Source organism: Lycorma delicatula, chromosome 3 (assembly GCF_047948215.1).
Source record: "Lycorma delicatula isolate Av1 chromosome 3, ASM4794821v1, whole genome shotgun sequence".
Classification (NCBI taxonomy): domain Eukaryota; kingdom Metazoa; phylum Arthropoda; class Insecta; order Hemiptera; family Fulgoridae; genus Lycorma; species Lycorma delicatula.
In genome coordinates, this window is record NC_134457.1 from 198,315,364 (window position 1) to 198,342,463 (window position 27,100).

Here is a 27,100-nt window from a genome sequence, read left to right on the forward strand (position 1 = left end):
AATTAAATTATTTATACACTAATATCATTGAAAGCATTACTGAAACTTGCAATAAATAAGTGTTTAAACCAGCATACAAAGCTAACCCCATAATAAAATATTTAAAGGGGAAAAATAATAAGATAAACAATCTGTGTGGACTTTATAAAATTAAATGTAATGATTGTGATGGTATTTATGTAGGAAAATCATATAGATCCTTTAAAACAGAATTTCTTGAACATTATAGAAATTACAAAAATAAAAAAATAGGTTTATCTAATATGGCAGACCATCTAATGAACAATAAACATTCTGTTTCTGATATTAACACAAATTTGGAAATGTTAGAAATTAATAAAGATGACATAAAGTTGAATATATTAGAAAAATATTATGTACACAAATGTAGACAAAATTTGAATCTGATAAACCCATCAGACAGTGTTTGAGGAAGATGGTCTTATAAAGGCTGCAATAGATTGCAGCACTCATATAAATTAATAAGAAATCTTCACTATATTTGTGTTTTTATTTTAATATTTTTATTATGCAATAACAAAATTATTTCAGTTATGACTTAGGATGTGGGATCCCGCAAAGATGATTTCATAGAAAGATTAAGGTAAGTTATGTCTTATTTCAATAAAGTTAAGTAAAGATATAAAGTTATATTGCACAGTATAATTTTTTATAAACAAATGTATACAAATTATAATTATTTTTATTACAATGATACATATTTATATTGAAAATATAGATGCAATATAAGATTAGGGACCACATATTGAAAGTATTCATAAAATTATCACTCATCATAAAATAATTTTTATTTGATTGGCTTGCCATTTTGTACACACTAAAATATTCATCTGTAATCAGGAATTGTAATTGGGAATCAGCCTGTTGTTTCTGAAGAAAATAAATAATTAAAACAATTTGATATTTTTGCAATAAAAGTTAAATAAAAATTGTAAAATTTGAGGAGATCTTCACATGAAGCAACTACAGTTCGGAGAAATTAGGAACTTCTTTTACTGCAGCCATGGACATAAATACAAGGTTTGATAAAAAAAAAATACGAAGCACTTCTTTCTCAAAAAATCTTTATTTAATCATCAATATTGATTACTTCATCTTCAAAATATTCTTTTCAGATATAATACATTTATGCCGGCATTTTCCAATCTTTGAAGCAACTCTGGAATGCAATTTTCAGTATGGTATTTAGCTCCTTCAACAATTCTGTTTTTATCTCTTCAATTTTGGCAAAATGTCATCTTTCATCGTTCTTTTCAGCTTGAGGAATAGAAGAAGTCATAAGGGGCCATGTACGGCAAATAGGCAGAAGCATCATGACGATGTTGTTTTTGGCTGAAAATTCATAAACAAGCAGTAAATATAAGCAAGTGCATTATCATGGTACAATTGTCATGAATTGCTTTGCTAAGATCCAGGCATTCTTTTTGGACTGTTTCACACAAACTGTGTAGAACTTCCACGTAGTAATCCTTATTGACTAATGATTCGGCAATTGTCCATAATCATATTCTTCATTTTTGGACTTTGTCGTCAGTTGTTGATGTGCTGGGATGTCCAGGGTGCTCATCATCTTCAACCTCTTCATGACCCTCTTGTAAATGTTTCTGCCAATTGTAAATGTTTGTCTTATTCATAAAAAAAACACCAAAAGCAACATTCCACATTTCCAGTGCTCTTTATTCCATTCTTCAAACAAAATATAAGGCAAATTATTTGTTCCATTTTTCCACAAGTTAAAAATTTCTGACCGTACCAAAACATGCTTTTCTACAGCCAACAGTAAACTAAGCATCCAATATGGTTACCAATGTAAACATATTTTAAGGACAAATGCATCAATACAAAAAATAAAATAAATTGTGACAACTAAACTTAAACATACAGTATGGTAAATTTAAAAATTCCATATATCATTTATCAAACCTCCTGTCAGATTTATTTTTAAATTTCCCTCTTTAAAAATTTGACAATAACAAAATCAATAATAGTAATAATCACATTAGAAGCAATTGCAAAGAGAATATTAAATAATTACTTAGAAAAGATTCAAATTATTCAATTTGCATTATGCTTATAATGTTGTAAAGTTCCTGTGTTAATTTATACATAAATTAATAGACTTACATACAATTAGAAGATATGATTCTATCTGAACATAAACAAACAAATAAACACACACACATAAATACATTTTTTTTAAATTTCCCTTTTTCATTCTATTTGATAAACAACATATAGAGTAAAAGGAAAACATTCTCTATTATCCTGTAATTCTTGAACAATATAAGCAAGGGACTTGTGATTTGGATGACAAAATATTCTGTATTATGTATTATTGTAAAGTGGTGTTGATGGATAACTGTAAATTTAACTTCCCAAACTCTTACTATGGAACGTTATGGCATGAAAGTAAATAACAAGGTCTGTGATGCTCCTACGGACAAGTAGCGGCAAATGGTATACTGACAACTGTAATGTCGCATTAACTCTGTTGTAGAATGGCACTCGCTGTTGGTAATAATCACAGTTAATATATTATTTAACATACATGTGAAAACCTATTTTGAAATTCGAAAAGGTTATTTTATAACAGGATCTTTTAATTATAATTACAGGAAGGATAATTTACATCCCCATATTGTACAAATATAAATATCTGATTGAACAATTTATTGTACTTCAAATTAAAAAATAAATTATATATAAGAGAAAAAATAAAACTAAACATAACTCAGAAAACGATTAAGTAAAAATTGAATATAATTTAAACTATAGAAAATTTAATAAAATATATAAATCATTTAATCTAAAAACAGCATATACAATAATAAAATCATAAATTATATTAATAATAGAGATCCAACTAAAACTCAAATAAATGGTAATAAATATACTTTGAACGGACAGGGAGTACACAGCCTAAAATGTGAAGATTGCAAATTACAATATATTGATATGACCAATCGATCATTTTTAATTAGAACTAAGAAACATATTAATTGTATAACAAGGAAATATAAAGACCGTTCAAATTTCACTAAACATATACTGGAAACTAAGCACAATTATGATCTAAATAAATTCATGGAAGTATTGGATTATTCTAAAAATTATTATAACACTTTAATCTTGAAAAATTCCATATATACAATAATAACACACTAATAAATGAAAAAAAATAAATTTGATTATCCGAACTTGAGATATAAATTTTTATACAAAAATAACAAAATGGTGGACAGTGGAAGAACTAAGGAGAAATTGCCATTTTTCCTAAGGATATTTTTTGTTTGATTTTACAAGCAAAATCTGAAAGAGTTTAGCCAGCCCACCATTTTAGAAACATCTAAATATATATATATATATATATATATATATATATATTACATCTATTATAATATATTTATTTTTTTTATTAAGCTGAGAAAAATTGGGTATATATATATATATATATATATATATATAGTATAAAAATTGAATATGCATACATGCAGAACTTAAAATGTTAGATTAATTCTCTGGTTGAATAATGTGAAGTGAACAAAAAATGTCAAACGTAACAATCCAGCATAAAAGCCTGGAAAAACTACATTCTGTAAATCCGGAGCTCTTAACTTACTAAAAACAAAATTAATGGAAAAACAAAATATTTTTTCCTGTAAATACAATCATGAGTACATTTCTACTAATACAAAAAAAAAATCAGAAAAATTAGTATTATACAAAAAAGTGCCTTTAAAAATGGCTTACTGTTTTTAATATAAAGTTTCACAAACTGCAGATAAATAGAAAATAAATCAAGATGTACTACTTTTAACAAATTTTTTTCTTTTAAAAGTTATGATTATATTTGTATTTTACCAGTGCCACATACAACTATTTGATAAGTTTTTTTGTACCTTAAGTGCCATCTGACTGTCATAGTCATTAGACATAAAAAAAAGCCAACAGCAAGCAGCATCTTTCTTTTTTCCTGTTTAACCTCCCCGTTCAAATAATACTTCAGAGGATGAATGAGGATGATATGTATTAGTGTAAATGAGTGTAGTCTTGGGTGGTTAATTGTAACCCAACCACTAAAGAACACCAGCATCCACGATCTAGAATTCAAAGCAAGCACCATCTACAACCAGTGTACTTAACTTTGATGTTTTAGAATAACTGGTTCATTCAATGTGGTTTAGGACAAGTTAGCATTTTAACTCACTTTACATCCTTTAATTTTTAAGATCTTTTTTTTTGAGATGTTCCAGGTGTTGCAGAAGAATTAGCATGTTATAAGGAAGCAGCTATTGCAAGGGTGGTTTACCGAATTATCCAAGATTCAACACTGTTATTACTCTTTAAATAATTTCTTTCAAATGTTTAAAACCTTTTACTTAACTACAATATTTTATACCTAATTCAACAAGAGTATTGTCTCTCTGAATTTTTGATTCTAATCACTCATACTCACTGTCACTTGTGATGGATCTAAGTGGTACTGTAATTTAAACTGCTTCTAATTTAAAAAAAAAATCATACCTCATAGTTGGCGGGAGCAACAATGATAGCTTCCATGGTAACAATGAGCAGAATGGATGGCAAATTGTTATCAATTTGCCATCCATTCATACTGTGCAAGCACAGAGTAGCAATATGGCCACCAAATTTATTCTTGGCATCTATCTGGAAGCTAATTTTGGAATAATGTTCATAAATGAGTATTATTATGTCAAACAAAACAAAAGTGGGTGATATTGACTTCAAAATCATTTTAAACTGTTTGTGTATAGTTATATGTTTTTTAATTACATTATATATCAAATTTTATTTTATTAAATTATCTTGAGTTCAGCACATGAAATCAAGATAATCTATAGTTGAAATATAAGTTTTCAGAGAAACAAATATCCATTGAATCATGTACACCTTATAGGAGAGTTTAAAACTGGTTACCAATTTTCCATTATAAAATCCAGTAACTTTCATTGTTTATGCCATTGCGTAAAGTTGTTTTATTCCAATAATGTTTTTATTATTATTTTATCTGCTGTGGTCGCAATGTTTCATAAAAGCAATTTCTATTTAACCACATCAGTCTTAACTGTTTTTTGTTATCTCTAATTTAATTCTTGTCAAAGTTCCTAGAAGTTTAATTTTCTTTGTCTGCAATCACGTCATTTCCTCTACTTGTTCGTTTCAGCAATTTATTTATCAGTCTTACGTAACTCTTTTAATGGTCTGCTTGCTTATAAAATTAATCTTTGATATGTTGTTTCTTACCCAAACTTCCCGTTTATGCTAATTTCTTTATCTTACCAATACCAGCACACTACTTCTTGTTGCCAACACACACTCTCTTCGGTCTATTGCCTACTTTGTTTCCCCCTCTTCTCATCATGCCCCTATTTCTTCAGTCCAGAATAGACTTTCATGGTGTGTGGACCTGGACTCGTCCACTTCTCTTCGGTTAGGTCAGATCTGACTTTCACTATGTGTGGATCGTTCTCTTCTCTCTCTCTCTCTCTCTCTCTCTCTCTCTCTCGTACAGAGTAGTCCAGGAAAGACTCTCATGTGTGGAGCTGTGACTCGGTCACGTCTCTCTCGCTCTCTCTCTCTCTTGTATAGCTTGGCTATTCTCGTCGTCTTCGTGCACTCTTAACTGTTGTAATACTCCATCTACATATCGTCTTGTACTCTGTTGAAAGTGGTTCTGATACTACAAACCAGCCAAGTTTATCGATGCAGTATTCTCTCCAAACTCATTACTACAAATCTGAGACGCCACGTCTTGTTCAACTTCTAAATAACGTTTCACCTCTGTATTCTTGATACGCCATTGTAGACTACGCCAAGGATAAACTGTATGTATATATGTGTACTTCATTTTCACGAGTTCATTTTTTACAAATATTCATGTGTGATTAAGGCAAGTTCAAATTATTCATTATTTATTATATTATACAGTTATGTTATTAGTAAAAATCAGTGAAATATACTACTAACTGTACTTTATGAATTTGAAATTCAAGATTGGTTTAAAAGGCCATTTCTTCATTCAAGTGTAGTCACGTAAGGTGGCATAGATAAAGGTTATGTTATTATTTTTCATGTGCAACATATTTTATGTGCTTATTACAATTTGTTTTTATTGTAATTAACTCTATCATTAATCTAATGTAATTTGTTAATCGCAGAGATTAATTATTATCTATTCATGAACTGAATTCATATTACTTTTCTTAAATTAATCTAAAGAAAATAACTCTTGATGTGAAGTTATGTTTTTGGACTTTGTAATTTCATATTTTCAAGAAAGCTTACTTACTGAATGAACTCTATTTTGTATGATTACTTATTTCAATTTGATTATATTGTATTTAACTCTTTTTATACTGGAATATTTGCATGGCCTTTTTCTATAACTAACTAGAATTACATGTTTTGATTGTTTAATTGCTAAGTATATTGATGTTCATAATTCAGAAAAGGCTAGTGCCAATGATAAGATTTACTGTAGTTTATTTTTCTAAGGTAATGACATTTGTTCATTGCTAATTTTCATTATTACAGAATTTGTCAGTAATGCAACAGTTTTCTAGTTATACTATGTTTATTGATGTTATGTTTATAAGTTTATAATTGTAAAAAAGGTGTTTAAGTTCTCTTGTTTTCAGACTTTGTTAAATTGCAGATTTTCATATTATTAAACTATATGCAGTTTATTTGTGTGATAAATTGTCGATTTTCATAATGATTATTTGAAAAATGTATATTTATGTATTATTATAACTGATATGTTAATTTCAGCTGATATTCCTTGTATAAATTCTGTATAGAATTAAGTTATGTTTATTCTGTAATTTCATTCATTTTTTAAGGTTATGATTTAAGATAAGGTTAAGTTGTTTTTCTCTAATTAAAGTCCAATTTCTTTTGGCAAATACGAGCTGTGTGTCATTTTATTTTTGTTAATTTTACCCAACATTCATAGCATTCATTAACAGCAAATACTACTTTTTACCTAAACAATTATTTCATACATAATACAACTTTTCTATAGTGTACAGCATATAAAAATTATGAATTTCTAATATTCAAGTTACAAAAGTAAATCTAACTTAAATAATAAAGAGAAAAAAATTTTTTTCCTACTCACCGCTTACTTGTGGATCAAATATAACAAACTCTGGCTTTAATTTGCTTGTACGTTTTCCCTTAAGTAATGGAACTAATCCTCCCAGATATTCTAAATATAAAGTATAACAATTGGCAGCAATATCTTCTTCATGACGCAGCATAGTACAATGAAGGCGTACCTTTGGTGCTTTACTGACAAATTCTCTAAGACCAGATCCTTCAGGCACACAACACTAAAAATAAAATTTAATATAAAATGTAATTAAAAACATACAACTATACAAAAATACCCATATAACAAATCTCAAGTCAGAAAATAAAAAACATTAACAATAAAAATGGCAAAATATTAAAATTAATTACAAGAAATCAATTTTTATAGTGTCTTAATTTGGGATGAATATAAAATAGTGAATGTTATTTTATTCTTACAACTGTATAATTTATAAACCATTTTATTCTCCTGTCTAGATAGCGCTATAGCTCTAGAAGGGAAAGTACTGTAATCGGTCTAATTTAGGCATATGTGGTTTTCACTGATCTTGATGTTTTGACATCTAAGGAACTCAAAAAACCGGCTGGAAATTTTCTGGATGTTAATGTTCATACATGTGTGTATGTGTGTGTGTGTGTGTGTGTGTGTGTGTGTTAGGTGTTGGCCTCTAAATCACTGACTGATTTTGATCAAACTTGGTCAAATTACTTCTATATATGGGGCATTGTTGACATTAAATTTTCAATTTAAACGGTCAAGGGGGAGAGGCTGTAGAGCAAGATCACTCTCAGTACCTCTAGAATTTGCCTAATTAAGGTCAAATTTTTCTTAGGCACATTTATTAACAATTAAAAAACAATATTTACAAAATTTTTTTGCGCAAAATCGCAGAAAATGTTCTAAACTAGTGGCTAAGTGGGGATACTATGTCAACAATACCCCATCACCACAAGGAGCACTAGTGTCGTAGTCCGCCATTTTAGAATTTCCCTTTTCCTTTGCCCTCTTGAACCTGGAAATTTGAAATTCCACAGGGTTACCAAACAAATTATTTTTTACACTTTAAATATGAATTATTTTATTTAATTTAGTCAATGTTTCAAAGGTTGATAGCACTGACATACAGCTGTTGTAGTCGTCTGGGTATGTTGTGAAGTCACAGGTGAGCTGTAGAATTAAATAAATGAATAATATTTAAAGTGTAAAAAAATAATTTGGTCTGGCTGGGTCCCAAACTTGATCGCTCGGTTGACTTGGTCCCTGGTGTGTTAAGTCATGCAGCTACACCAGTCTGCCGACTGTACAAGCAAAATTTGTTCTATGTAAGTTGTAAAATTACATTAGTTTAGTTAGTGTCGACCATCACTGTTAGTACTGCCACACTCGTGTGAATTAAATATGATATGCGCATGAGCTTTAGTTACAATCATTGATCCAAGTAAATGGAAAAATATTACATTTAAATAAAATGATAAATATTTTAAATTAAGTTGTCTGTATAAGTGTATTTAAGCCATGCATCAGAAACAACCCACATTTTTATTAAAAGGTGTAGAAGGGCTCACATTGAGAAAACATCTTTGAATGCAAGATGATTAGTGCTGATAGTGTTATATTTGGCCAAATGATTAATTAGTAACAAACATACAATCTTTATCCTCCCAAATTCAGTCTATTGATATTTCTGACCCAACATTTTTGAAACTGGAATGGGTATAACCAATTATTTATAGTAAATGACTTTTGTTCTTGTCATTATTTATAAATATTATACGGTAAAAAATACCTCTAATTAAAAATATATTTAAAACGTATGCTGAAGAAAAGAACTGGAGAGAGTTTAGAGGTTAAGAGTTTGGTAGAAAAGAAGACTTGATAGTGATATTATATTGAGCCCCAGTTCACCAAAGAGGAGCTCAAAGGAAAAGTACATGTACAACTTTTATATGAAAAATTTATCTAACTAGCTTTCTGGTTTACATTTGTTCATTTAAAAAATTAAAATTTTATTATTTTATTTTCTACACACAATTTTAGTTTTAACAAACAGTATAATTTATCAATGCAGTCAAACATATCACTTCTGATTTATAATCTGAATATCAATGAACATAACAGCTCCACAACAGAATCTCAAGATAAGAAACTAGCGCAGAAGTTCATAATCATTATGCTCAGTATTGAGTCTGTTGGCACTACCATAATATTCACAGCTACCTTGCACAAATTCTAGTGTATTACAATGTATTGATACCAGAGCTGCAATATTGTTCTTTTTACAGTTACATAATCATTTAGATAAGCTGAAAAATTTAATGCAATTGACAAGCGATGCAGTATTTCATAAAGTATCAATTCAATCTAATTTTCTTCAGGTTGTTTATTTCAAGAAAATCAATCCAAACAGTTATAAGTATATGTTTCTTTAATATTAGAATCTTTTACTGCTTCAATAGCGGTTAATTATACCAAATAAATGAATATGGTATTACTAATTAATATCAGTATTAGTATTTACTATTTAAATTTGTATTTTTGAAGAATAAACTACATGTGATGAGAAAAAGGTCCAAATGCGGATGGAAAAATAAATTAGAAAAAATAAGTACTGGTACAATAGCAAGTAAACATAAAAACCACACACAAAGAGAATGAGTTATGATAAATAGTTTCACGATTAAATTGATAGGAAAACATACTCAAAACTTTTGTAAAAAATAAAAATTCTGAAACAAGATGTGGATTCAGATTGTAAAACAAATATTCAATCAGAAATACAAAGAATATATTGCAAAAATTTTATCTTCTCCTGCTGCTTTGTAATTCTTCATATGATAAAAACATTTTATATATATATATATATATATATAAAACATTGATAAAATGAAATGAAATTTATCAATAACATTGATAAAAACATTTTATATATATATATATATATATAAAATGTTTTTATCAATGTTTTTATACATTTTTGTAGAGATCTGGAAACATGCAGGAAGATCACCAAAAATTGCCCTTGTCAACTTCTGGATCAAAGAACTACCAGAACACTGGACGACAGCCCTCATCTATCCACTATAGAAATAGTAGACAAAATAGACTCTTAACAATTTATATGAAATCAACTTATATGAAATAAAAACAATTGTTTACTAAAAAATCTACTACAGAAATGACAAAATATTTCTAATGATTAATCTAATAATCTGGGATAAATAAATAGATAACTTTTCAGAATGATTCTAATACATAAATAAAAAACCTAATTTAATTTTAATATAAACTACCTGTACACAAATATAGTATCTTCTGCATACATATAACATATATAACTTATTTTAATCATAAATACATTTAATAATTTCAATTAATTACATACAATGTTCAACAGTATGTGAACTATGAAGATATATATTAAATAAAACTAAATATAAAAAATATATATATTCATGTCTTACACGTATCGTATGAGCAAAAAGTTTGGAGACAAGTTGTTGGATACGAAGAGGCAGTGGAAGCAGAGGGACATGACCAAGACCCCCTTGAAGACGGTTATAAACTTGGAGACTAGAAAGTAATTGCAATGATGCAATCCGCATTGATACCCAAGCCATATGAACAACACACCCTGTTGCCACAAATAATCGCTTATCATTGTGGCCCCAAGTTAGTGCTGTTACTGGATACTGGAAAAAATTAATACACACTAGTTATGCAAGTACACATCCACAAGTAATTATAAACAATAATTCATATAGTCAACTTAAACATTAAAAGGTTTTTAAAAGTTTAAGTAAATTTTTAAAATTAACAGTAAAAGTATATGAATTTAATATATAATTAAAACAATACCAGTTGCAATATTGCATTATTACTGCAGCAATTCACTGGACAAAATGAATGTAATAGATGTAATCGTGGTCAAAGTATTAAGATTAAAATTTCTATTTGGTGAAGTTTCCAGTTGCTAACAACTTCAACACTAATAATTTAAATTAGACATTTTAACTACTATTATGGCAAACAAAGAATTAATGGATCCAGATATATATTTATCAATTCTCTTCAAATTTGGCTAATTCTGGTTGAGATATGAATAACTACTTTTGTCTGTTTAGCCAATTTTGTCACAAAAAACCTTAACATAAATAAAAGCTATGCTAAATGATTACTGGAATAAAGAATTGATAATAAAACAAAATTATACTCAAAACTCATTTTACTAAAACTGTTTACTTTACTTAATAAAATCTAAATCTTGACAGCTATTTCAACTGTAAAAGAATCAACATCAATAAATGGTGCAGAAAAAATAAGTTAACAATAATAATAAAAAGTAAACAAATATAAAGAAATAACAATAAAAAATATTGTTTAACAAACATAGAGTACTTATGAAACACCATAAAACAACTATTGTCACTTCATGCAATCCTAATAAAAAGTGTAAATTTAGCTTAGCAAAATTTAAACCTCCAATTCAGGCTATTCACCTCAATTCAATGTATGTCTCATACATAGGTTGGCTTGTTAAACTTATCATCAGAAAGACTGAGACAGCATGAACCTTAAACCAATCAAAGAGGTATTCTCATCCTTAAATGAAATTTAAGGGAGGTGGTAACTGTTTAATATTATGATTGAAAACTTTCACAAAAGTATACTTAATAAATTTAAAACGTCTGCTGGTTACTGAACCTTTATCGTTGTTCAACAGTGAAGTTTCTGCATCACTTTTGATAAAACAGGTTTTCCTGCTACCCAATTTCCTTTGCATATGTTTGAAAATTATCAACTAATAAGTTACTAATAACTGTGAAAAAATAATAAGCTTATTTCTAATGAACTAATTTTGTGATCAGTTTCCAGTCAATCCTAGACACTAGAGCCAATTTTTCTAGTCTTTTATATTTATAATAAGCCAAATGTTTATTTATTTTAGTTGTAATTTTCCTTTTAGTTTTCACTACATATCCCAAATTGTAATTGCTATTTTACAAATCAATGTTTTTGTTTTCCAAGATACTAAAGATAAAACTAAACCTGTGCAAAAGTGGGCATTTCACTGATTTTGTAAACAATAATTGCAATTTATACAGTTAGGGCAAAATAAAAGGAAGGTTGAAACTGGATTAAAGTAGAATTTGGCTCATTATAAATATAGAAGACTAGAGAAATTGGCTACAGTGTAGCATTAGTTGGAAAATGGTCACAAAGTTAGTTTATTAAAAATTAAAAGAGCAATTGGCTCACTACAAATACAGAAATCCATAGAGGACAACTGTAGACCAGCATTGCTTGGAAACTGATCACAGAATTAGTATAATAGAAAGCGTAACATACAGGAACTGAAAAGTTCATCAATAGCAATGTAGAAACTTCATTATAGGACAATAGGAGAGTAATATATAATACCTTTTTTAATTTGTTATACATCCTTTTTTGAAAGTTTTCAATTATAACATTAAATGGTTACTGCCCTCCTTAAATTTTATTCAAGGATGATGGTATCTCTTTGATTGGTTTAAGTTTCATGCTGGCTACTTTTCTTCAGATTCATTTAATCATTCCATCCTACATAAGAGGTGTATTTTAAGTCAAGATGGGCACTGTGTATTTAAGGTTTAAGTATTTTTATGCTAAGTTTATACTTTCTATCGGTAATACACACAAGTGATAATGGTTTTGTAACGTTTTAAGTAATGTTTATTTTCAAATTAATATTTATTATTATTTCTTCCTCTTTCAGCTATTTTTTACTTATAATTATTGTTATCTTATTTATTTTTACTTTTCTATTTTTATTTCACTTGGCCACATATCCACTTTTCACAATATCTTTGATCTCCATCTTTCTTTTTCCTGTTTAGCCTCCGGTAACTACCGTTTAGATAATTCTTCAGAGGATGAATGAGGATGATATGTATGAGTGTAAATGAAGTGTAGTCTTGTACATTCTCAGTTCGACCGTACCTGAGATGTGTGGTTAATTGAAACCCAACCACCAAAGAACACCGGTATCCACGATCTCCATCTACTTATCTCTTTTTAAATCTACCTCTTGGCTGCTTTTTGAAACTTAAAGACTGCGGCTTCTGTAGGTCTTTATTCTCCTATCCCACACATATGTCCAAATTCTATCAGTGTTTTACTCTATCTTTTTTGATCTTAACTCCAACACTCAAATCATTCTCTCTCTCTCTCTCTCACTTCTTTGATTTTCATCCTAACCTTTAGTGTTTATTTTAATATTTTATTAAAACTGCTGTATACATTATAGAATTAATTAATGTACTAGAGCTATTTTATAATAAAATATTACAGCTAAAATATTATTTAAATGACTTCCTAATAATTTTTTTGCATCATAAAACACATCTACACAGGATGTAATACTACTTACTTAAAAAAGCAGTGATAAAAAAAAGAATATAAATTTTGAATACAATAAATTTTAGATTTTGAATTAAAGTTCAATACTTTTCTACTATATCTAAGTGTTCTGTATGACTTTTTTTTATCTTTCTCTTAATAATATTCAGAGGAAGAAAAACACACATTGATCAATATATGATAGTCAATATATAATCAATTACATTGGCATTTATGACAATTAATTACATTGCATGGTATGAATAACACAAGATTTTAATTAAATTTCCTAGATATGAACCATTTTGCCCTTCTCTGACAAGTAATATATTATTAATAAGAGAATAAATAAATCCAAAATCTGTAAAATAAGTAATACACTTACTTGGGTGTATGGAATAATAGCTGAATACAGAAGATTACCAGATGCTGTATATACCTTAACCATATTGGTGTAATCAGTATTTGGTAATGTACCCGCTACAGATAATAACTCTCTAGAATTGGACCATTCAAGACAGAGTGGACACAATCCAGTATGGATTCTAATAGGTGAAACATCATCATGCTGTTTCAAAAGATATATATAACCGTTCTCCAAACTAATTGCTAGTACAAATTTGCTTGTATCTAAAAATAACAAAAAGAAGAAAATATTAAAATTAACATCATCCAGTAACTAACAGTAAATATTACACACTTATTAATCATCCCAACCCTGAGGGGAAGACATCCACCCACCTTGTGGTAATTCCGATCGCCACACCATCCTCCCCATTCTGAGCCCTGAGGGGCTTTACTGGAGGTTGTCTTTAGACTCTCTAACTGATTATATCTCACAGTCATCAGCCAGGCCTCAGTTGGTCTGCCACCGATATAAATGCCTCGGTAGATATTTATAACAGTAAAAATTATTAACTCAGCCAACATCTTCGCTTTAGGCTATAATTTTTCTTAATTTAAAAACTCAATATTTTGTAAACAATTCTATTTTAGTCTTGCGTTAAGAAAGCATCTTCTTAACCTAACATTTCTCAACCTTTCAGTATCTGCGACTCAATTTTCAATCGTAATTTTCATCGCGCCCTCCCTCTCATACAATAAAAATGTATTTTGATGGTAAAGTTACTCTATGAACTTAATTACAAACCTTACAAATTACCAAGAATAAGTAAATTTATTGATATTTGGCAACAGTGATCCGCTGCATTGACAAAACCAGAACCAATGCCTCTCTATTGCTCTCTGTCTTACATCCACCATATCGAACATTCTCGCAGCTTCGCAAGAAGTTCCGATTTGTCTCAAACATTCTGAAACGTCTGCACAAACGTGTATAAATGCTGCACCTCGTTCAATTCCAGCCAGTCTCAGTCGAGTTGATCCTTCTATCACTATCGCATATATTGTGAATGTGTATGTTGTAATTTGCATGTTTCATGGAATAAAAATATTCAAGGCATATAGAAGCATGGATAAATTTTTAAGTGGCCATAACCGAGCATTAGATGATAGTGAAGCATCAACAAGTGTACAGACGAGCATGGTTTCAAAAATAAAATCAAGAAAACTTAAATTTTGGGTATACCAATACTGAAGTAAATGAAGAAGAAAGGCCCCAGTGTATCATATGCTCAAAAATTTTGGCAGCAGACAGCATGAAACCTAATAAACTTAAAAAACATTTGGAAACACTTCATAATGCGTACGTTAACAAACCCTGAGAATTCTATGAATTAAAATTAAAATCATGTGAAAAGCAAACACCATTTAAAAAAAAAACAATGTCTGTGAATGAAAGAGCTTGACTTGCCTCTTACAAAGTCTCATATAAAATAACCAGATGTAAAAAGCCTCACACCATTGTTGAAGAGCTTATTTTGCCAGCTGCAACTGAGATTGTAGAAACTATGTTTGGAGATAATTTTGCCAAACAATTGCAGCCTGCATCTCTATCAAAAGATACTGTTGCCCGTCAAATTGCTGATATAGTTGAAGATGTACAGTATCAGCATTTCTGGAAGTTGTGCGACAAATTGTTTTCAATTCAGTTTGATGAAGCAAGAAATAGCAATAAAAAAGCTCATTTCATTGCCTATGTTCAATTTTGTGATGGTAAGTCAGCAGTAGAATAAATACTTTTCTGCAAACCAATAGAACTCAAAGCAATAGTGCTTGCATTATTTGCTATCTTAAATGATTTTATAAATAAGGCAAACAGAGTGGAAAAATTGTACCAATGGTGTTCGTTCAATGTCTGGAAAATTCCATAGTATACAAGCACTAGTGAAACAAAAATTTTCACATTGTGTCTGGATATATTGCAAGATTCACAGAGAAGCTCTGGCTTTTAAAGAAATGAGTCCTGATCTGGATATTTTGCTAATGATGGTTGTAACCATATTAAATTATATAAAAATGAGATCCCTAAAATCAAGAATCTTTTCTGAACTTTGTAAAGACATGAGTGCAGTACAGCTTTTATGATGAAAAGAGAATCCCACCTTGGACCATATGCAGTAGTCCACCACCCCTGCTGCTTCAAGCAAATGGCTTTTGTCAGCATTCCTCTTAAGCCCTCATATCTTGTCTGTACAACAATGCACTTGGCAATAGGCAAAGATGTCCCCCTCATCATTCACAGAAACCGCTGCTGATACCAATTTATCAGCGACTTTTTCTCTGGCCTTCTTGGGTATATTTTTGTGCATGGCAGTTGCGCTTGATTTCGCCTTCTGTTAAGACTTTGACAATTTTCTTCATGACTTCTATCTTCCTTGGTTCTTCTCTGGTTTACTTATGTTTGTTATTCTGGGTGCTTCCATTTACATTTTTTTTTTTTTAGGGCCTATACTAAATTAACTGATTTTTTTGCTCATTCTTTGATTCAACATACTTTGATATTCTATCTAAATCTACTCTGTTTTGATCTACCTAATTACACTGTGATTTACAGATCAATAAACTAATTACTTTAACTGCTGGATAACATAATGAAAATGCCCTATAAACCTGTCTTGAAATTCTTTCTTCTTCAATTACTCAATTATACTTGTTATTTCTTATCCTATCACTAATACTAATGCTAATCCTACAAAGACTGCAGAATGGAAATCTTCCCTAGCTTTTATCACATTTTCCTTCTTCTTTAGTTGCAAGCCCTTGGACCCATTATGATTTATCACCTATCTAATATGTAGCATTTTTCCTGAATATACATTTAATGAACTTACAAAATCTGCTGTATGCGATCTTGTTGCTGCAGATCTCTTCCAAATCAAAACGTATATCTAATTCTCTCAAATGTCTCATGAACTGCCATGTTGCAATACATTCAGCATTACTATTTTATTGCGAGGCAAGATGGTTATCATATGGGAAATTTTTGCGACATGTTTATGAATTAAAGAATTGAAATCGCCATTTTTCTAGAAGAGGAAAACCAACCGGAAGCCGAGAAGTTTCGAGAAATTAAATACTTTAAATCTTCATCTCCAAGGAGCAAATACACACATGTTTGATACGAGTGATAAAGTTAATGCTTTTTGTAGAAAATTGAAATTGTGGAGCAGAAATTTAAAGCAAAAAACCAAGAAATGTTTGCAAATAAGGATGAATGTGTTAAAACTTACAAGGCTGAAGAAAAACATGTGAAAGTTGTTTTTGTAACCATTAAAATCATTTAGACATGCTGGCAAAGAATTTTAAAAACTATTTTCTTGCTGACGATGAAAATAGAAAAACTATTTTCTTGCTGACGATGAAAATAGAAAAACTATTTTCTTGGTAGGACATTACGAGTGGGTTAGGGATCCATTTTAAAATACTCCTGAAGGGATCTTAACTGCCAAAGAAGAAATCTTTATAGACTTCACGGGAAATGGCAAATCAAAAGACAATTTAGTAATAAATCACTGTGAATTTTGGGCAGGGGTGGATGATGAGTTTTCTGTACTGAAAACAAAAGCATTTTGTACACTATTACCATTTTCAACTTCCTACGTTTGTGAAACCAGATGTTCTGCAGTGACTGCTTTGAAGACAAAATATAGATCTTAGCTAAATATAGAAAAAGAACTCAAAGTGTCTATTTCTAATATTAAACCTTCCTTCAAAAAACTTTGCTCTGCAAGACACGCCCAAGGGAGTCACGAATAATTATTAACCTTGTTTTTAATTTATATTGATAAGTTAATTATTAAATGCATTCTGCAGTACTGATACAATCTTCTAAAATTCTTTCTTATCTGACCAGGCTATGGAAATTCTGCAATTAAATAAAGATTCTGGAAACTACTTTTTCCAACAAAATAACCCAATTAATAAAGTATGTGTTTATGTCATCAATATAATAAACATACACTTATTTTTCCAAAGAAAAAACTGAACACTAATATAAGATTATACATGAAAGTAATAACTAAATTTTCAAAAACTTTCATTATATTAACTAACATGTGTAAAGGAAAATAAAATAAATTATAAACCAATTTTATATATTTACCAATATTGTCATCACCCTCCTCCATTTTGAACTTTTCACAAGACCAAGCCATACCAGTAATGCCAACTTGATTACACAATTCCACAACAGCTACCATTGCACCATGTACATCCATCACTACTAGCTGTCCAGTACTAGTACCAAAGTACACCTTAAAAACCAGAAAATATGAAACTAATAGTTTGGCACTAATTTCAGTTAAAACAATTTTACTCTAAATCTTGATATCAAGATTTCATAACCAAAAGTTATTTGAAATAACAGCAATTGACTTATAGCCAAAGCTAAAATTGTTGCATTTTCATTTGTTTAATTGTTAATTAAAATATGAATTATAAAACAAATAATTTATTAATACAAATTAAAAGTATATTAATAATATTTTATAATATAATTTTACATTACTGTTATTCATATTAATGTTTATTAATAAAATATGACTTGTTCATTAATATTCTCAACAGGGCTTCCTAATTTCATATAGCATGGGTCTTCCAGATCACAAAGTATATTTTTAATGAGGCAATCCTTTATGACATCCCCTTATCTAATATACTGTATTGGACAATGGATTCATAAATCAATATTTTGTTCTACCTCTCTCCACTACTTCTCCACCCTAATCCTTTCCAACTCTATAGTCCTAATCATAATATCCTCTTCATCTATATCTAGCCTTTCCCTTGGCCTCTTCCCATTCATCTTCCAATTCAAGATTTTCAATGCTGTTATTTCATTCCTTATTTTCATTAAATATCTGAAAAATGTTAGTCTTGATTATCCTGCCCAGTCCAATATACCTTCTGCGTTTGGGAAAGTCCTTGATTTCAAATTTGACACGATTCTTTTTTGTCTTGTCTATCATAATTCTAAGAAATTTCAACCCCACAGCATGCAGTTTACTCTCCTTTTCTCTTTTTGTTACACCACACGACCTTTTTGCCTCTGACCATTTTTAGAAGTCTGTCTCTTACTGTACTGTGTCTTACTTTCTTATCATTTTTTTTAAACTGAAATTGTCGGTCAATCATTGTATCACAAATGCATATACTAAGACTACCTTAGTTTATTTTTATAAGATATTTATAAAATCTTTTTCTCAAATTCTCAATTTTGAATTACTGAAATCAGTCAGATGGATTGATATCACTACACCTAATTTTTAATTTCTTTAGATGAAACAGATTTTAGAAGAAGCTTATACTTCTTTTTGGCTTTTATTATCCAAACTACCACAAAAAACTAAATTCTATATCATTATTTTTTTAAGAACTTCTTTCTAAATTAAATCTACGCTTGAGTTTAAGCAGACATATCTTCTGTACGAAGACTCTTCTTGCTTACACCAGTTTGTTTTAAACATTTTCTTTAATTCCTTTTTGTCTATCTTTTAAATTGAACTTCTCTTCTAGAGTGCACTACCTGGTATCTCTTCCTACTCATTTTTAGAGAAATCAATATAGACCAGTCAACAGAGCTCAAATAGGACAGAGTTTGTGACAAAATTGTTACCTGGAAACCGATTGCAGTATATTTTAAAGTATGTTTTGTATATGTTTTAAATTAGGTGTAACAATTGTTTAAACAATGTTTTTGTATAAAAGCGTGCTTTTTTATAGTTTTTTGGCTAATAAAATGAAAACCACTGGGAGCAATGATAATACATTCAATACAAGTTCTAGAAAATTGCAAAACCTGTAAAATGAGACCTTAAGGGTTTTGATTGATGCATTTCCTGCTGAGAAAATCCAGAAAAACTGCTAAAAATGGTTATTTTTGCAAAAATTTCCAACTTGGTTGTTTTTGCATTTGAAGCATTGATGTTTGGGGAAAATATAGGTAATGTCTTATAAAATATGTGTGCAGAAACTGGATTCTACCGGATGTATACTTTGTGCGCAATAGACATACTAAATTTTTTATGCCTTTTCTTGTAGCATTTTTCTATGACTTACGATAGCTTAAATGAAAATTTAAAGAGGGATTTGGAAACTAGAGAAGCTAAACAATTCATTAATTTACTTCTATTCATTTAAATTCCATTAAATATTTAAAATGCACCTAAACCTTAGTGTGTATGGCGTACATGCGAGTGCGCCATGTGAGGCGGTGGTGGTGAGGGTATATGTTTGATGAGAGCGCCGTACTGCACTTCCCGGTGCTGCCATATACTAATCGGTTTCTGGGTAACAATTTTGTCATAATAAAAAGCCCTGTTGACTGGTCTAATAGAAAGAAAGCTTTGTAAAACTTTCAACACTTATTTTCTCTGTCCAATCTAAAATTTCCCTTTAGTTCTTTAACGTTTCTACACATAACTTAAAAAACCAAGTTAACAGACTATATCCTAGCCTCATCACTTTAGTAATGATGTTTATATTTCCTTGCCTCTGCACTAACCTAACTGATTCTCAAACAAACTGTAGACAATTCATCATTATTATTATAATTTTTCTTTTTTTTTTTAACCAGATCACTGAATAACATCATCTTAAACACTATTTCATAAATATTTTAAACAGTTGACATTTGCCTGAAAATTTTGATAATAGATATCATTAATATTTATTTATAGGTTAAAATTTTAATAATCACAATGATGAATAAAAAGACAAAAGGGTCTTGGGTAAAGTAATAAAACTACCGTCACTTACCAGGCATGGAACCATCGACCGATTGCTATAATTGATTACTTCGACTAATATTAGTTGGACTGCTTGTCACATGGACAAGGAACCAATATAAATAATATTGTTAGACAAAGACTTAATTCTTTGATTGATATTAGTAGTTAGTCGAGAAAAGTAAATAGTAATAAATAAGGCAAACTTACATGCAACTCAGATGATGCCAGCTTTGTGCAATTAATTACAAATAAATCATTCTCTCCCACTATTAATATTCCACCATATTTTTTTTTTATTCGCATAAATAAAAAGTTGTGTCTTCATTTAGTGCAATGTATCTTATACTGTATGGTGAACTTAATTAAAATTTCTGCTCGTAATAATCACTGGTAATTATTTAAAAACTGAATTCATTCTTATTTTATAATTATGATCCATATAATTTATTAGATCCAGTACTATGAAAATAATTTTTTTTTTGTAATTTTAAGTTCGTTAGTCTGCCCCATTATAGTGGTTTACTTGTTGCTTGCTGTCCTGTTAGTTTTTTAAGATGAATTATTGATTCGATCTGGAATTTTTTTGAAAATAATTCTCCAACAACAGCAGTATGTAAAAAGGAACTCAAAAGATCCAATAACGCTTCAAATTTAAGAGAACATCTAAAGTGAAAACACATAGGAGGAGTTTACAAAACTGGGATTGTATCACCATATACCCAAACTCGTTTTGAAATCACTGAATGTTTTGATTCCACAGGAGAGCTGAGCTGTTCAGAAAAAAAATCAAAAATTGCAAACAGTGAGGATAATCATTCCATGAAGTTCCATATCAAGTTCTGTATCTCTACCATAATCTATGTCACCTTCCATATCTTTTAAGAATTTAACTCAGTCATTTCTGCAATAAAAATCTAGAGATTTGTCACTAAAGAAAGTTAATAAAATTGATAATTTGGTGGCAGAAATGATTTTCAAAGATTTACAGCCCCTGTCTGTTATAGAACATGAAAGGTTTAAAAATTTTACAAGAACTCGAGCTGTACTATACTTTGCCAAGCAGGAAAAATTAATGAATTCTATTAAGCCAAACATTTATAAAAATGTAAAATCACTGACTAAAAACATATTAAGACAAAATTTCTTATTTCTCTGTAATAGCGGATGTTTGGACATCAAGAAATATGTTTCTTTTCTAACTGTAATTAGTCAACTTTTTGAACTAGAAGAGGATGAATTAATGTCCTTCATTTTATGTATAAAACAAGAAAATCATACAGGACAGAATTTAGCTGAAAAATTAAAAGACATTTTCCATGAATGGAATATTAGTAATAAAATTATGGCAGTGATTTCAGATAGGGGAGCTGATATGAAATGTGCTGTAAACATTTTAGGTCTCACTTACATTCCATGTATAGTTTATATGCCTAATCTAGTAGTAAATAATGATTTCACAATGTGATGAACTACCAAATTTAATTAAAACATTAGAAATATTGTATTGCATTTCAGGCATAGTGTAGATACAGCTGATAAATTAAAGCCGTAACTGTTCACAAACTACAGGGTACAACTCTTGACATGGCAGTGATAGACCTTAGAAAGAAAAATTTTACCAAGAGGCAGATTTATGTCACTCTTAGTCTAATTAAAACTTTACAGGGCATCACCTTGTCTGACTTGGACCTAAATAAGTTATTAAATACACCACATGATGAGAAAGCTCTGACAGAAATGATCAGGTTGCATAATCTATCTAATTTATAGGTTTCTTCATTGCAAACAATATGCTTAATCATTTGGACAAGGTTTGCGAGTATCTGGTTAAAAAACATGTTTGTAATATAACTATAGAATATTATTTATTGTAAAATTATAATATTTTATTCACTTCATATAGAGTGATGTCGGTTGGGTGCTAAATCACTTTTAATAAACTTTTCGCTATTTTATGTAAATATTAAATGTAGGTTTAATATTTATATGGAGTTTAGAGGAAAGTAGCCAAGAAAAAATACATTGTTTAAGTAAGAAAAACAGAGAAAGAAATGCCATGAATATTTCCACAGAGACTAAACAACAATAATATAGACTATTATTAATATCCTAATCATACAGAGAACAGAGAGCAAGACTGTACTGGTGTGAGCAGTCAGCGGCTAAGGGTGTTGAGCTGTGTGGCATCGGTTTCGGCTTCATGAGTTCAGTTTTTTTGGTATTTTTCCAAGATTATCATTGGATTTTGTTAAAATTTATTTGGGACCACTGCGAACATATACTCTTTCAATTAAAAAAAATATTAAAATTGGTTTATTAATGTCCGAGATATTGCATAACACATGCAATAGTCGAACTGAGAACCTTCTTCTTTTTTGAAGTCAGTTAAAGATATATAGAAATAGACAACTGCAGAAACATTTGTTTTCCCCGGTCATTTATTTAACAGCTAAATTTTTTATGTTGCTTCTTATATTTTTAATGTTATTTCTCATATTTTTTTATTAGTAATATGTGTACTATTATTTCATATTAATATACGTTTGGTCTAAGTATGGCGCTGTACTTTTTCAGTTAAATGTAAAAGATGAACTGTGAGTTAGAAAACTTACATACAGTGTAATTACTGACCTCTTAATTTACTAGTGTCTCATTAGCAGCCTATTATTAATAGTCTATCGAAAATAGTCAACAACTTTGCATATAAACAATAATGAAATCATTTTATAAAAATAAACTTTTTTATAAACATTTTACTTACATTTATAAGTACACATATTATAAAGAAAATAAATTAATGAGATGGTTGTGTTTGTTTATCATTTAAAAAGTTTCTCCATATGTATACATCAGCTAAATAAACCAGCTGCATTACTCTGTAAAAAAACACTGAGAATGGCATTTATTTGAAAAGTATTATTAATTCAGCTTGCAATTCCAATAAACTGTTAAGACTTTTCCCCTTGATAACCATCTGTAACTTCTGAATGAAAAAAATAGATTTTTTGTTTTCACCCATTTCATTGCATAGTTTGAACAGCCTATTCTGTAATGGTGGACTTTTAATAAAGTTAACCATTTTTACAGCTTTACAAAGAATTTTTTTGAGATATTTTTATATCAAGGGCATATCTGTGAAGGAAACAACATATCTGTGAAGAGATGATCTTTTAATTTTTTCAGACATTATTCTTTCCTGTTATCACCTTTACACCATCACTACATACTGCAATATATTTTGCCCAATCTATGTTATAATTTTTAATAGCTGCATAAAAAATCAAAAAAATATTGTCCTGTGCATGACCAGGTACTGACGGATTTGCAGAACAAAATATTTTCTTTGACTGATCTGTCCCTATTACATTCATAACTCACAAACATAAGAACTGAGAAATGTTTGCCACATCTGCTGATTCATACAGCTGAATACTAAAAAATTCACTAGAACTCACTTGTTGAAATCAAACATTGATTTACAAAATTGGCAGATTTCATAAATCTGATTGTGAACATCAGAAGCCATATTCATCGATTCACCTTGATACCATGTCACTAGAAAGCGGAATTTTTTTCCATTTCTTTGTTTCTTCCAAGACTATTAAAACACTGACCATATAAATTGCTGCAGGCAATATGAGGTTTTCTGCAATTGTATGGTGTTTGGATATATTAGTTACTCTTAATGCTATGAGATAAGATGCTTCAAGTGTACTTTTATCAGTGTGGCTAGATTTAAAAATAAAAGTTTGCTAATTTCTCAAAGTATGTAATTTTCTTTCAAAAAATTCCAAGGGTTTTCTTTTTTGATCTGAATGTTTTGTTTTCAAGCGTTGAATTAATTTTGATGGTTTCATGCTTTTATTGGAGAGGACTTGAAGGCAAACAATGCACTGTGGCTTTCTATCCAATGAGGTAAAATCAAAATTTAAATAACTCTCACTGCATAATCTTGTCTTTTTACTAAAATTGATTCACTGATTGTAGACAACTCACTTGGGTTTTCACAAATTTATCCATTTTGCATAAGAATCTAATTGAAAGAAAAAAGAGTCAGTTACACAGTTTGACTGCAAACTAAAAAACCGAAACCTCAATTATTATTACCTTCAATGAATCTACACTTTTAATTCCTTAAATAAAGGCATCAAATGCACACTTCGTATTTGAAACTAAACTGACATTCTACAATCCCTTACATCTCTTTTATACTGCTGAGAGTATGACTGTTCAAATGTATCTTACGCATGTTTAAATATGATGATCTCACAGTGAATATTATGCAGGCAGACCAAATTACAAGGAGCGCTTATACACCAAGTTGGAACCTGTAAATTGGTCTTGTTTGTACTCTTCATATATGTATGCTCATACCTGTTGCTATCAACGCAGCTTGGGTCGGGGTTGGAGGTCATGAAGCATTCTTTATATACTTTTTTTACTTTTTGGGGGTCAGGGAGCTTCTTTCTTTTTCCTGTTTAGCCTCCAGGAATTACTGTTCAGGTATTACCTTAAGAGGATGAATGGGGATGATATCTATGAGTGTAAATGAAGTGTAGTCTTGTACAATCTCAGTTCGACCATTCTGAGATGTGTAATTAATTGAAACCCAACCACCGAAGAACACCGGTATCCACGATCTAGTATTCAAATCCATATAAAAGTAACTGCCTTTACTAGGACTTGAACGCTGGAACTCGACTTCCAAATCAACTAATTTGTGAAGATGCATTCACAACTAGAAAAACCTGGTGGGTTGGGGGTTGGGGAGCTAAAAATGTTGAGAATCACTGCCTTTCAAGGTGAATGGTAAAAGAGAGAGGAAGTAAACAACGGAAACTGCTCGATGACATAAGATTAAAAAAGTCACATTCATACAAAATGATTAGCTGAAAATAGAAAAGAATAACGGTGATGAACATTTCTATTTAAGAATAAATTTAGATGTGGATGTTCCTGACTTAGTTGGTTTTGCAATCATAGGGGGTTGTAGAGCTGAATAGACTAAATTAGATTTACTGAAGTGCACAACAACCTTTATGGGTGAATGCTTAGGGGAAAATATCTTCTCCCTTCTACAATAAATAAGTTTAAATGCAAATTAGCTAAAGCAATCTTAGCTCTTTGATAATGAAACAGAAATTAATAAAGTTCCTTAATAAAAAATTTAAATAAATTGGAAGCATTACATTTTTCTCTGTAACTCTCTAAATAAATAAAATAATGAAAAATTATATTCTGCAATTTATTTTAACATCTACAGGAAATTTTTTCAACTAGGAAGTGCTGATTTCTGTCTGTGAAACATATAATATGGATATAGCAAATTAATTACAACTAATATTTTATAAGAGAATAAAAAATATACTAAGTACTTACAAAAATCCTTGTTTTTTAAGGTTATGCATTATGTATAATGTAATCAAACAACATAAAAGTATTGGAAAATCACATGCTGAATAAAATGTTTATTTAGTAATATACAGAGAACTTAAAATATAATGATTTTCTATTTTCAAACACAAACTTTCTATTACAACACAAATTATATGATGGACAAATGAAAACAAACTGAAAAATAAATATTTCCTACACACATGGCTACACCAGGGTAAAAGACTATAAAGACTTACATAAAGATTTGCTCCCTAGTTCATAAAGTAGCAAGAAGTTGTTATCGCATGAATATTTCACCCATTGAAATAATTTATAAGTTTTTTAAGTAGCTAAGAGGTAAACTCAATTTAATTCTTTCTAAACACGCAGACTGAATATTCCTGACTTCTGTCCTCAAAGATTTAAATAAATCAATATGAAGAGATTCTAAAGTTAAAATAATACTGAATATTTTTACTTAAATGTTGTTGGCATTTATAGTTGCTAATGATAACAGCAATAAATTATGAACAAAATATATGATTAATTCTAAAACTATAAAAATATTTCATTAAAACACAAGATTAAATAAAACTATACCTGTTGGTCATCTGGTGTCCAAATTCCACATGTTATAGTGCACTCAAGATTTAACATGGAGGACCAATATCTTTGGCCGGCAACAGAGCCAACCAAAACAAATCCATCCTAAAATTAAAAACAATCCAACTAAATAAACTACAACTTTCTCTTTCCAATACATTAAACATCACACTTCTACTGTTTCTTGGTATGCAATATATTTTATCAATACAAAAAGCTGCAAACAGAACAAAGAGTTAAAATCAGTAGAGGATAAAAATCAATTGAAGGGTTGCCACATACGCTGCTTACGAGAAACATATCTGTTGAGCCTTCATAAAAACTAAGTCAGTGAGGTGATATCATGCAGGTATAACACTATACTTTTATAAACATTTAGATCTTAGATTTATTAAAATTAGTTCACCATTAAATTAAAAATTCATATAAAAAAATTCATATTAAAGTTCATATATTATATGAAACTTTAGTTAGAACT

At 29.6% G+C, this 27,100-nt stretch overlaps 1 protein-coding gene across 1 annotated transcript in view; it reads right to left on the reverse strand.

The window, feature by feature from the left end:
* The window catches only part of Tusp (WD40 superfamily protein Tusp), a 97,376-nt gene that overhangs the window by 51,967 nt on the left and 18,309 nt on the right, over positions 1–27,100 (reverse strand). The window contains exons 4-8 of the mRNA XM_075361322.1: positions 26,620–26,727; positions 18,018–18,168; positions 13,899–14,143; positions 10,600–10,827; positions 7,163–7,376 (exon numbers count right to left, since the gene is read on the reverse strand). Of these exons, the coding sequence (XP_075217437.1) occupies positions 7,163–7,376; positions 10,600–10,827; positions 13,899–14,143; positions 18,018–18,168; positions 26,620–26,727 (946 nt within the window). The remainder of the gene's footprint in view (positions 1–7,162; positions 7,377–10,599; positions 10,828–13,898; positions 14,144–18,017; positions 18,169–26,619; positions 26,728–27,100) is intronic.